This window comes from Lagopus muta, chromosome 4 (assembly GCF_023343835.1).
Source record: "Lagopus muta isolate bLagMut1 chromosome 4, bLagMut1 primary, whole genome shotgun sequence".
In the NCBI taxonomy this organism is placed as follows: Eukaryota; Metazoa; Chordata; class Aves; order Galliformes; family Phasianidae; genus Lagopus; species Lagopus muta.
Window position 1 is genome coordinate 69980570 of NC_064436.1, and position 12477 is coordinate 69993046.

At 49.2% G+C, this 12477-nt stretch overlaps 1 protein-coding gene across 3 annotated transcripts in view; it reads left to right on the forward strand.

Annotated features, from left to right (window-relative positions):
• Nucleotides 1-12477, forward strand: part of EXOC6B (exocyst complex component 6B) — a 246665-nt gene that overhangs the window by 144050 nt on the left and 90138 nt on the right. For all 3 annotated transcript variants that reach the window (XM_048943630.1, XM_048943631.1, XM_048943632.1), the window contains exons 16-18: nt 6525-6636; nt 10551-10685; nt 11959-12138. In XM_048943630.1, the coding sequence (XP_048799587.1) occupies nt 6525-6636; nt 10551-10685; nt 11959-12138 (427 nt within the window). The remainder of the gene's footprint in view (nt 1-6524; nt 6637-10550; nt 10686-11958; nt 12139-12477) is intronic.

The following is a 12477-nucleotide window of genomic DNA, read 5'->3' on the forward strand; positions in this document are numbered from 1 at the left end:
ATCTCCCTTATGTAGGGAAAAAGAGCCCAGTGCCATGCTAGCTGTGTAAAAGGGAAGAGAGCCAGTCCTTCTGAGACATTTCTGAGTCATGGTAGATGGTTGGAGCCAATCTTTCCAAAAAAGATGGGTCAGTGCCTGCTCAGTGATGCCAAGCAGCTTCCCTACATTGTCCTTCAAGGAGTGTGTTGGCCAGAAAGCCCAAGGTTTGATTTTGCCCTGTGTGGTGGTTAGTTCTGGCTTCTGGTTTAGGGATTTATATATGTATATTTATATATATATGTATTTCTCATTGGAGAGCATGTGCAAATATTCTCTGTTTTGTGTTTACCATCCTTCCTCCATCCCACTGCTCCTGGATACTGGCCTTGTGTGTGTGCTGAAGTGGAAGACAACTGTTAGCCAGAAATTGCTTTCTTTTTGCACCCAGTGAAAGCTTTTACCTTGCTAGAAGCATCAGGAGGGCAGAAGGACCTCATAGAATCATAGAATGGCTTGGGTTGGGAGGGACCTCAAGGATCATGAAGCTCCAACCCCCTGCTGCAGACAGGACTGCCAACCTCCACATTTAATACTAGACCAGGCTGCCCAGGGCCCCATCCAACCTGGCCCTCATTACACATTTCTTGTGTTGTCAGTGCCATACCAGTAAAATCTGGGTCTGTCCACAGGGTTTCACCTCCCTGGGCAATTCCATGTCATGGCCATGGGCGGCCCCTGTGTTAATGTGAACCTCAGGCAGTGTTTTGGGGTCTCACCAGATGTTAGGGTGCCCACTCAGGGGTTCTTTCAGTTCTTTGCCTTTGTGAGAGGGGTGGTAATTTGGAGAGCCGCTCTCCCTCCGTCTTCCCCAGGACGTGGTGTGCAAAGCACAGGATGTTGCTCCCCCTCCTCGGGTTCAACCTCAGCCATTCACTGGTGGCAGGTTGTTCTCTTTGGTGGCTCCCAAGGCTCTTAACCTGCAGGTCACCACTAAATGGCTCTGTTTCTAAGGCAGGCAGGATGGTCCTATTTCACACGGATGCTGGTTTCACCGAACCCCTCGGCTGGCACTTCCCTCACAAGTTTTGTGCTCTTCACCATTACAGAGATGATTGGGTTTGTCAGGGAATGGAAGAAAAGCGTTCCCTGGGGGCCCTCCTCAGGGTCCCCCAGGACAAGTTATTAAAATTCCTTTCAACATTGGATTTTCCAGCCCTTTTTGAGGAGTGGTTTGGGGCTGGGGGAGGGGAGCCGAGCTCTTGGACATTCTAGCCAAACATTTGGAATATTTCTCTGAAAACCCCTGTTGACACTTTCTTCATTTCACCCTGACAGCTTGAATTAGGTTTTATTAGGAAGCTTGGCTACAAAGCCGGCAGCAAGTTTTCTTTCTCTTCTCTTTCTTGTTCTTCTTTGGTTGTCATTTACCTTGCACCCTGGAGTGATTGGGGTCAGCCCGTCAGTCACGGGGGGCCTGAAGGTCATGACTACTGCTATGGGATATGGGACATCAGCTGTCACTAACCCAGACAGTTTGCTTAAACGCTCTGCAGTCTTTTCCTGAAGAACAGAGCCCGTGGCAGAAAATGTAGCTTGTATTTTTTCTAATTATTATTTTAAACTGGCTCCTTGTATTTGTTGGATGGGAGTAGACTCCTTTATGTTGATATGCTTATGAAAGTTGTTTTGCTTTTAAAGTATTTGAAGAAAATGTGGAGCTTGCTGCGCATTTCCAGGGCTTGCAAATTCTTTTGGTTTGGCTCTATTAATTTGATTAGGAGAAAGAAAACCTCCTTTATATATTCAGCATTTCTCCCTTTGGGGGGGGGGGAAAAAAAAGGAGCATGTGTGTGAGCTCATTGAGGAGATGTCTTTAAGAGCATCCATTCACTGAAAGGCTCCCACCCATTCCAATGGAATTTCCCATTCTAAAGATAGGGAATATCTTTGGAAAACAGTGGGTAGAAGTGGGAGATGGCAGCTCTGATCCACCAGGACTTGGATCGTTTTGTTCCCAGCGATCCTGGAAGCACTTTGGATACAATTCTTTAAAGGGCTGCGAGTAATTTAGGTCATGAACTTATTATTAATAATAATAAATTAGAGCCTTGAACACCTGAATCAGCCCTTTTTTTGGGTGTGATTCTGCTCTGCATTGGGTCAGCTTGAAGATGCTGAGCAAGGGACGATAGCATGCAGTCCTCGTGGTGAACCTTCAGTGATGCTTCTTTGTGGCCCTGCTGCTCCTGGTCACACATCCTGCTCAGAATCAGACTTCTTCCAAGGAACATTCCTGCTTTGTGTTCGTGGTGTGCAAACCTCGTGGAAGATGGAATAGTAGAATTGCTCAGGTTGGAAAAGGCCTTCATGATCATCAAGTCCAACGTCACAGATCTTTGTGCTCTGCTGGCACCCAAACACAGGGGTCACCTGGCTGCTTTATCCAACACATAACCATCATTTCAACCTTATTTTCTAGCTTACGTGGCCAGCTAACAAAATGACAGCAGGCAGCCTTTGGAAAGAGCACTTGAGAGGTAAATGAACAAGTCGTTATGAAGCATGACTTGTTCATGCCATGGAGGCTCTCATGGGTGAAACGTGGCTGTGATTCCCACTGATGAGGCCAGCACTGAAGCCAGCCCAGTGTTTGGTGACACTGCAGTCAGGGATGGGACACCCATTGACAAGCATTGACACCCGTTGGGCTGGCAGTGTGACTGTCGTGGGCTCTGCACACAGCCAGCCCTGAGGTTGTTGGATTTTGACACCCTAATGATGGATTTGATGGTTGAATTCATAAAGCAAGCTTTTACAGCACAGCCTGAGTTGATTGTTGGGTTGTTTTGAGGAGAAAAGTGGACACAGTGTCCAAAAGTGCTCATTTTCCATCTACCACGTCATCACCGTGCCCCACTCTCTGCCTCTTGTGCTACCAGGATTCTTGGGGATGGGCTTAGTGAATCCATGATTTCATATCTTCCCTTACAGCTCCCCAAGGGCACCCAGGGCTGGTGTGGAGGCACAGCTTCATGTGCCATGTTCATAGAATCATAGAATGGCCTGGGTTGAAAAGGACCACGGTGTTTGTCTAGTTTCAACCAGGCTGCCCAGAGCCACATCCAGCCTGGCCTTGAATGCCTGCAGGGATGGGGCATCCACAGCCTCCTTGGGCAACCTGTTCCAGTGCATCACCACCCTGTGCAAAAAACTTCCTCCTCATATCCAACCTCAACCTCCCCTGTCTCAGTTTAAAACCATTCCCCCTTATCCTATCATTATCCACCCTTGTAAAAATAGCCATTCCCCCTCCTGTTTGTACGTTCCCTTCAAATATTAGAAGGCCACAGTGAGGTCTCCCCTCAGCCTTCCCTTTTCCAAGCTAAACAATCCCAGTTCCCTCAACCTTTCCTCACAGGAGAGCTGCTCCAGCCCTCTGCTCATCTCAGTGCCCTCCTCTGGACCCTCTCCAAGAGCTCCACATCCTTCCTGTGCTGGGAGCCCCAGGCCTGGATGCAGTTCTCCATCCACCATTTGCTCCATCCACCTTTATTTTTGCCCTTTCTGAGCGTGGCTCCAGCCCTTGTGACTCTCTAGCTCATGGTTCCCACACTCTGTTGGCAGCAGCAATCAACTCCCCCCATGCCACGAGGTACCCTTGTGTCACCATGTCACTTTTTTGCCATCTGTGGACCATCGCAGCATTAGGTTTTATTGTTCTTTCTATATTTAACTGTGCTGTTGTCTGGTGGATGGGCTGGGGACAATCTGGTCCTTTCTGGGGGATGATGGAAAGCCTGGGCTGCGTGTGTGTGCATGGATTTTGCTTTTTCTTTATGGTTTTCTTTAAGTAAAACCTTCTTACAGAGCCATTGCCACAGTGTAAAGCCAAGGAAAAACTCCGTGGCCAGTTTTCTTCTCTTCGTGTTCCATTCCATGCTTATGAAACCCAAATGTATCATCTTGGAGCTGACATCCCAGCCCTGCCTGGAGGAACCCAGGGATCTGAGACATGACATGGGCTGGCCCTGATCAACATGGCACGAGAGGTGCATCCACCCTCAGCAGGAGCAAAAGAAACTCCCAGGGATCAATAGCAATGACCCAAAAGAGACCAGCACTGAGACTTTGGCTGGTGGCATTGCGTTTAGATCATCAGGATCCTGCTGAGCTGCTGGTTCTGTTCTCCTTGCATCCAGCTGGGAAGGGAGTAGAGGTCAGCAGGAGCACAGCCCAGAAAAGCTGACTTTTCAACAGCAGGGAATATTAGAGAAAGCTGCTGGTGAGCTCAGTGTGGTGAGCAGCTCTGTGTATGGGGAGTTGTGCAGCTGGGCTCTTCCTTGGGAAAGCTGCAGCAAGACACGGATTTCAGCTGGCTGGGACAGGAGAACAGCTCAGCTCTGTGACACGCACAGGGAGCAATGTTCCCTGCTTCTCTTGGGGACCTCAGGGCTTTCTGTGCAATTCTGGTTCCTGAAGGCTGCTCGCAGAATTGAAAGGGACCTCTGGAGATCCCCCTAAAGCAGTTCCCTGCAGCAGGTTGCACAGAAAAGCATCCAGGTGGGTTTGAATATCTCCAGAGGAGACTCTCCCACCTTTCTGGGCAGCTGTGCCAGGGCTGTGTCAGTCTCCAAGTCAAGAAAACATTTCTTCCTCATGTTCAGATGAAACCCCATGGGCTCCAGTTGGTGCCCAGCGCCCCTTGTCCTGGCACTGGGCACCACCAAATGGAACCCAGCCCTGTCCTCCTGCCCCCTGCCCTTCAGACATTGATCAGCACTGCTCAGATCTTTCTCAGCGTTCTCTCCTCCATGTGCACAGCCCCAGGGCTCTCAGCCTGTCCCCATCAGGAGGTGCTCCAGGCTCCCACCAGCTTCGCACCCTCCATGAGGCTCTCCCAGCAGTTTGCAGTCTGCCTGGAGCTGGGCAGCCCAGCACTGGGTGCAGTGCTCCACATCTGCCCTTCTACAGAGCAGAGCAGAGGGGAGGAGCACCTGCCTTGCCTTGCTGGCCACACTCTGTGCCATACACCCTAGGGTTCCACAGGTCTTGGCTATCAGAACGCCCTGCTGGCTCATGGTCAACCATTGGTCAACTGTTAGTCTACTGTTGGTCAACGAGCTTCTTCTGTGCAGAGCTCCTTCCCAGCAGCTCATCCCCCAACCTGTACTGATGCACGTGCAATACTCAGGAAGACTGAGATAGGTTTGGGAGACCGTTTGGTCTTGCTTTGTTCAGCATCAGGTGCGCAGGGTGGACTTGGTGTGCCTGTTCTGACATTAACACAGCAGAGAAGTTCCCAGGTGTGTGCTGGGCAGAGGATGGCAATGTCTGACCCCCCCTCTCTTTGGGCACCCCAATAGCAGTGCCTGAACCGTGCACCAGCGCTGCAGGCAATGCAAGGCTTGCTTTTGTTTCCCCTGTCCATCCCTGCTTTGTAATCTGGCCCATTTGTCAGGTAAAACAGGATACGGAGCGAAAGGTCACGGGGTTGATTTACCAGGAGCCTGAAAGTTATTAATGTTTCTCAGCCTTGCAGTTTGAAATTTTCTTTGCCATCAGCCTCCTGTCACTGCTCTGCCAGAGATAAAGCCCCGTCGTGTCAGGGCTAATGCAGGGCCAACAACAGATCAAAGGCCCTGGCTCTGGGGCTGGCTTCCAGGCCTTGCTGCAAGAAACAGAGCTTGCACCTTGCTGGCGTGCACTGAAGGAGGGGCACAGCAGCCAGCCCTGCAGCCAAAAGCAGAAAGCCAAACCCCTCCGGCTTGAGCAAGGTTGAGGTTGTAGTCATCTGGCAGAAGCCACAGATGGGTTAGAATCTGATTTACTGAGTTAAAAAACAAACAAGCAATTTTTGAGTCTTTGGATGATTTGATCTGAATGTGCAGAATTGCAGCTTTCTTGCACAGTGCTGAATGCATTGGTGAGAATGGAGTGGGTGAGCCTTGGCCTGTGCTGGGTTGGCCCTTCTAAGAGGAGAAGCATAAGGACGTAGGTTTGCCCACGCTTGCCTTTTTTGCATGCACAAAAAAGGCCAAAATTGTTGGTATTTCAGTACATATTTCCATGTTAGCAGCTCTAGGCAGCACACAGGTGATCAGGCGTAACCCACAGAAGGAGTCAGAGTGAGGATGGCTCCACATATCACAGAATCATAGAATGGTTTGGGTTGGAAGGGACTTCAAGGATCATTGAGTTCCAACCCCCTGCTGCATGCAGGGCCACCAACCTCCACATTTCATAGCAGCCCAGGCTGCCCAGGGCCCCATTCAGCCTGGCCTTGAGCACCTCCAGGGATGGACGGGGCATCCACAGCCTCTCTGGGCAGCTGTTCCAGCACCTCACCACTCTCATAGCACAGAACTTCCCCCTGATATCTGACCTAAATCTTCCCTCCCTCAACTTCCAACCATTTCCCCTTGTCCTGCTGTTATCTACCCTTTCAAAGAGTTGAAAGGGTGTGTTAGTTTTGTTACAGTGTTATTATTATTATTTGCCTTGAGATAAAGCACTTTGCAAATCTCTCTTGAAATTCTGCTTTCCAGCTCCACGGAAGTTGATGATATGATCAGAAAATCTACAAACCTGCTGCTGACCCGGACGCTGAGCAACTGCTTGCAGAACGTCATTAAGAGGAAAAACGTGGGGCTGACAGAGGTGAGATTGCATGTGGAGTAATTTCCAAGGCAGGGCATCAAAGTGGGGTATGGTCACTTGGAGCTCATTCCAGCACCTTGAAGGGATGCTGGGTTGGAGTGTTACTGTTAAATTTTTGGTTGGAAAACAAGGCAAGCATGCAGTGTTGCTGTACAAAGCAAGAGTCAAAGAATCATAGAATCACAGAATGGCCTGGGTTGAAAAGGGTCACAATCATCATCCATTTTCAACCCCCCTGCTGTGTGCAGGTCACCAACCAGCAGCCCAGGCTGCCCAGAGCCACATCCAGCCTGGCCTTGAATGCCTCCAGGGATGGGGCATCCACAGCCTCCTTGGGCAACCTGTTCCAGTGGAAGAAAGGCTTTATGCTTATGGAAAGGTGATGCTTTTGTCTGCCCTTCTTTTGGGTTTTTGGGGAGTTACACATCTGGGTTGAAGAGGGCAGGTGGGAGGGTTTCAAGGAGTGCTGGGGTGGCTTCATGCCAGACAAGAGACGCGTGGGAGCGGTGAGAATGGAGGGCTGCTCTCCATCTAAAGGCACATTTATATGGTCTGAACTCTGTGCTGGCGTTTTCTTTTCAAGATTGACACTTTTCTGTGAACAAAGTCAGATTTCCAAAAAGTTCAAGGCTTGTAAGTCACGACTCTTTGGGAACATGTGTGGTACCCAAACCAGTTAGAATGCCTTAGTTGGGCCTCTGTGTGCTGTTATGAAGCGAGCAGGTATTAGTACAGCTGCAGTTCTTTAATTAACTGCATTGGAGGAATGTGTAGTGTTCTCTGGACACTCGAAAATACCCCATGTGGATGAATTTGGGGGAGTTCAGTGCATTTATAGCAGTCTGCATTTACACACAGTGCTTCCTCAGACCTTTATCTCACAGTCTGGAATCTCTCTGCTCCTTGGGGGCAAATTCCCCTTTTGTCTTGCTCCTCCCAGGGCTCCCTCCATGCTGAGGAATGCAGCACCATCCCTTGCACTCTCCATCCTCCAACAGCAATCCTTTGGCTGCTCATTTTGGGCATCTTCCTGCCCCCCTGCTTCTTTCCTTTGCATAACCATTGACCTATTGGTCCAGTTTTCCTCTGAGCTTCTTAAATCTGGAACAGGTTGCCCAAGGAGGTTGTGGATGCCCCATCCCTGGAGGCATTCAAGGCCAGGCTGGATGTGGCTCTGGGCAGCCTGGTCTGCTGCTTCATGACCCTGCACACAGCAGATGATCATTGTGGTCCTTTTCGACCCAGGCCATTCTATGATTCTATGATTCTCTGAAATGATAGTTATGCAAGATACTTGAATATCTTTTGCAGTCATTTTTGACATCAAGACAGTGCTTTCATGTGACATGGGACTCCTCCAGGTGCCCTCCAATCCTACGCTCCATGCAGTCACATCTACATTTTGCATTTCTGAAGAGGGAAGGATTTCACAGAATCACAGCATGGCCTGGGTTGCAAAGGAGCACAATGCTCATCCAGTTCCAACCCCCTGCTATGTGCAGGGTCACCAACCAGCAGACCAGGCTGCCCAGAGCCACATCCAGCCTGGCCTTGAATGCCTGCAGGGCTGGGGCATCCACAGCCTCCTTGGGCAACCTGTTCCAGTGCCTCACCACACTCTGAGTGAAAAACTTCCTCCTAATATCCAACCTAAACCTCCCCTGTCTCAGTTTAAAACCATTCCCCTTGTCCTATCACCTTCTCGGTGCTGAATTCAACCCTTCTCGGGCTGAATTTTAACTCAAAGCAATGCTCTGTTTCTAATCTAAAGTATCTTCTTCCAAACAGTGGAGAAGGTGATATTCAAGTCCATTTTCCAACCTTTTGGTCCGTTGTCCTCTTTAATTTATTTTCATAATTGATCAGTTGGGAGGGGATGGAAGGAAGTCTTGTATGAGATACGGAGGTTGGTGGCCCTGCATGCAGCAGAGCTTTGGAGCTTGATGATCCTGGAGGTCCCTTCCAACTCCCAGCCATTCTGTGACTCAATGCAGATCCAGCAGGGTGCAGAGGTCCATGCTACCAAGGATGCTAAGACCACTGTCCTATCTGTGAAGTCAGAACTACCTGAAGTTAGATGCAGCTTTTGCATTCAGGCCTACAGGTCTGGACCAACGCGTTGTGATGAGAAGTTTAGGAGGAATTTCAGGCAGTTGGAAATGCCCAGTATTTAATTAGCTTGAAACTGTGGGGAACTGCATCGGAGTTGTGACAGAAGAGCTGACAGAGGGAGAGGCAAACAAATGAGCACTTATCAGGAGGCAGAAATTGAGAACTGGATTAATCCAGCAAATTCAGAGATGAGAAGCCCTCCTGGTTGCTGTGTTTTTTCTTTCTGGGGGCTGAGTGCAAAGCAGGAGGCGTTCAAATAGACCACAGTTCAATTTCTTAAAAGCAAGCATTGCCTGGAAGGGACCTCCTTGCTCAATCTGAGTCTCCTCAGCTTTGCTTTCTCTACCTGACTCCCTGTTCCCAAAGCACAGGTCCCACAGCCTCTGTGGGCAGTTTGTAAGATCTCTCTTTGTTCCCAGCATCCAAACTGAGCCTCCCAGTCTGTGGCCATTGCCCGTTTGTGATCTGGCACCAACACGAGTTGGGCGCCGCCATCTCTGCAGCTTTACTTCAATATTTATGTGTCTGCAATGCTCGAGTTGGTGCTGAAACATAAAAGGATCAAAGAAGCAAAAAGAGAAAAAGAAACAATGCTGTGCCTGGCAGGGCGCTGCTTGTTTCCATCTCATTCAGAAGCAAATGATTTGTGTTTCTAAATAGTTTCTTTAGAAGAGGTAACTGCAGACTACCACACCATGCTCCTGCAATTAAGTGATGTCAGTCTGGAGCATTGTAATGCCTTCTGTGTCTGCAGGAGAAGCATTTTGGCACCATATCAGAGCTAAATGTTGTTTGGAAAGGTTTTGTTACAGCTTACCTTGCACCTTGAACATATTCACGGCGGTCTGCACAGAAGAAAGGTACCTGCTTAAGGAATTAGTGGTGTGTTTGGCTTCCAAGGCAGCCATGCTGAAGGCGAAGCAGGGATTGCTTTGCTCTGGATTATAAACATTGGCACTGATTGACTTCAGCAGTCTTTGTCATTGCCTTTAATGTCCCGATCCGGTGCCGTGCAAAGGGAGCTGAGAAAGCAGCATGATGAAAAATAGCAGATAATGGTGGGTATGAAAAGCAGGGAGATAGCTGCTCACCCACACCTCCCCTGGAGAAGCAGAGCCCTTGCTTCCTTTGTCGGGTGCCTCAGAGGGCTGCTGTTAGGTGTCACTCAAGGTGCAGGTTCGTTAGGGTTCATTAGCAGCCAGAATAGCCGTGGTCTGACATGGTGCTTCTTTGTAAGCCTGTTGCTGGAATGAGTGCTGACTGACAGCTGAGCATAGGAAAGTCATTAGGAAAAAAAATCTTCAGTGGTATTAGTGGCTGTCATGGGAAATGCTTTCTTTTTTTGTTGTTGTTGTTTCTTCCAAAAAAATGACCTTTTATATAACTCTCTGCTGCTGTTAAAGGAGAAGAGCCTTTGAGTGTGGGGCGAAGCTCAGTGTGTTTGTACAGCATCAGCATTTCCTGCTAGAAGTTCTCAGAAAGTGGCACCCATCAACTCAGCACCTCCCTGGCTTCAGGAGCAACTTTCTGAATACCTTTTCTGAATCATAGAATGGCCTGGGTGGCAAAGGACCACAATGATCATCTCCTTCCAACCCCCTGCTATGTGCAGGGTCGCCAACCAGCAGCCCAGGCTGCCCAGAGCCACATCCAGCCTGGCCTTGAATGCCTGCAGGGATGGGGCATCCACAGCCTCCTTGGGCAACCTGTTCCAGTGCCTCACCACCCTCTTTGTGAGGAATACCTTTTCTGAATACCTTTCCTGAATATCTTTACTGAATACCTGCTCTTTGCTTTTGCAGCTGGTACAGATTATTATAAACACGACCCACTTGGAGAAATCTTGCAAGTTCCTCGAAGAATTCATAACCAACATCACCAATGTACTTCCAGAAACTGTTCACACCACAAAACTTTATGGGACCACGACTTTCAAGGTAAATGGCATCTCTGGGGAGCTCTGTCCATGTTTGGGTTGAAAGGTGATTTTATCATGGCCTGGGAGCTGAAGCCATCAGATGAGCTTCTGGCATTCGTTTCAGAGCAGCTGTATGCACTACTCTTGTCCAGACCAAGAGCCTTTGTAGCCCCTAATTTACAGGCTGTGACTGCAGTGCTCATTATCTAAGGAATTAAGCAGCTTTTCAACAAAAGCCTGACTTCAATTTTTTCTTCAATGAACTTTCATTTTGTTGTTTGATCACCATACAGAGCTGCATGTGGCTGGCCATGAATGCCAACTCTCTTCTTTCACTCAAGAGGAGAATAGATTTTGAGAACTTTAATTTCTATACCTTTCTGTTCCTTTTAGTGTTGCTAAATGCTAAAAGGAGAGTGGAAATGCTAAAAATCAGGGCTGAAAGGAAGTACTGGGCTTCCCAGTCTTTAAATTGTAACCCAGGAGCATCCTCCCCAGATTCTTCCCATGAAGTTTTAAGATCAGGGCTGGTTCAGTTGGGGGTTGTCTGAGTTCTGCCCTTTGGCCACAGAGTGGAAGGGAGCAGTGCCAGGGACTCCAGCAATGGTAGGGAATTGGCTAGATGAGGTTTCCCTTGGGATAATCCAGCAGGCCCTGTGACCCCAAGGAAATCCCTTCCTTTTCCCATCAGACACCATCTTCCCATTTGGCCTAAGGATGAGTTTTTTCATCCTTGCCCTGTCAGGAAGGCTCTGAGCCCCTGTGCCAGTTTGTAGCCCTCCTACACCCAAAGCTTGGTGGATCTCATAGAATCATAGAATGGCCTGGGTTGAAAAGGAACACAGTGCTCATCCAGTTCCAACCCCCTGCTATGTGCAGGGTCACCAACCAGCAGACCAGGCTGCCCAGAGCCACATCCAGCCTGGCCTTGAATGCCTGCAGGGATGAGGCATCCACAGCCTCCTTGGGCAACCTGTTCCAATGTGTCACCACCTCTGAGTGACACACTCAGCCTTTTTCCACATGGAACGTTCTCCCCTCTCTCCTCCTCCCATCCCATGCCGTATTTGTCCTCCTTCTCCCTGGCTTTCAGCAGTCAGACACTCGTTTGATCATACCTGGAGCTGACCTGCCAGGATGAGCTAACCTGAGCTTACTGCAACCCTATGGTAGCCTACAGACACATTGCCTTGCGCTGTTAGGGCCGAAGTTTTGGTCCTAGCATCCTGTTCCTTATGGAGCACCTTGTGCTGTTGACTCTCCATCCCATATAACGTGGTCTCGTTGGACAGGACGCCCGCCACGCTGCTGAGGAGGAGATTTACACTAACCTGAACCAGAAGATTGACCAGTTCCTGCAGCTGGCAGACTACGACTGGATGGCTCTGGAGCCTGGCAGCAGGGCCAGTGATTACCTTGTGGATCTCATTGGCTTCCTGCGCAGCACGTTTGCTGTGTTCACGCACCTCCCGGTAAGGGGCCTCCCCATTTTCTTTCTTTTTCAGGCTGGAAAGTGCACAGGCAGCTGATGGTGCTGTTGAAACGAGTGGTTGCTCGAGCTTTTATAGAGTGTGATGGAAATGGGGCCATACACTGGCCCTGTTTGACAGCAGATCAAGTGTTGTGAAGTAAATCTCTTTCTAAAGTAAGCTATTGCACGTGTTAGCAGAAGTGAGAGTCCCCCCAAGAATTTGCATGTCTATGGGAAAGAGGGAAATATCCCAGTCCACCAGCAGAAGCAAGATCATAACTCACTGGCCACCTATACCATGTTAGCCTTCATCTTAACAGACATTTGAGAATGATTTTTG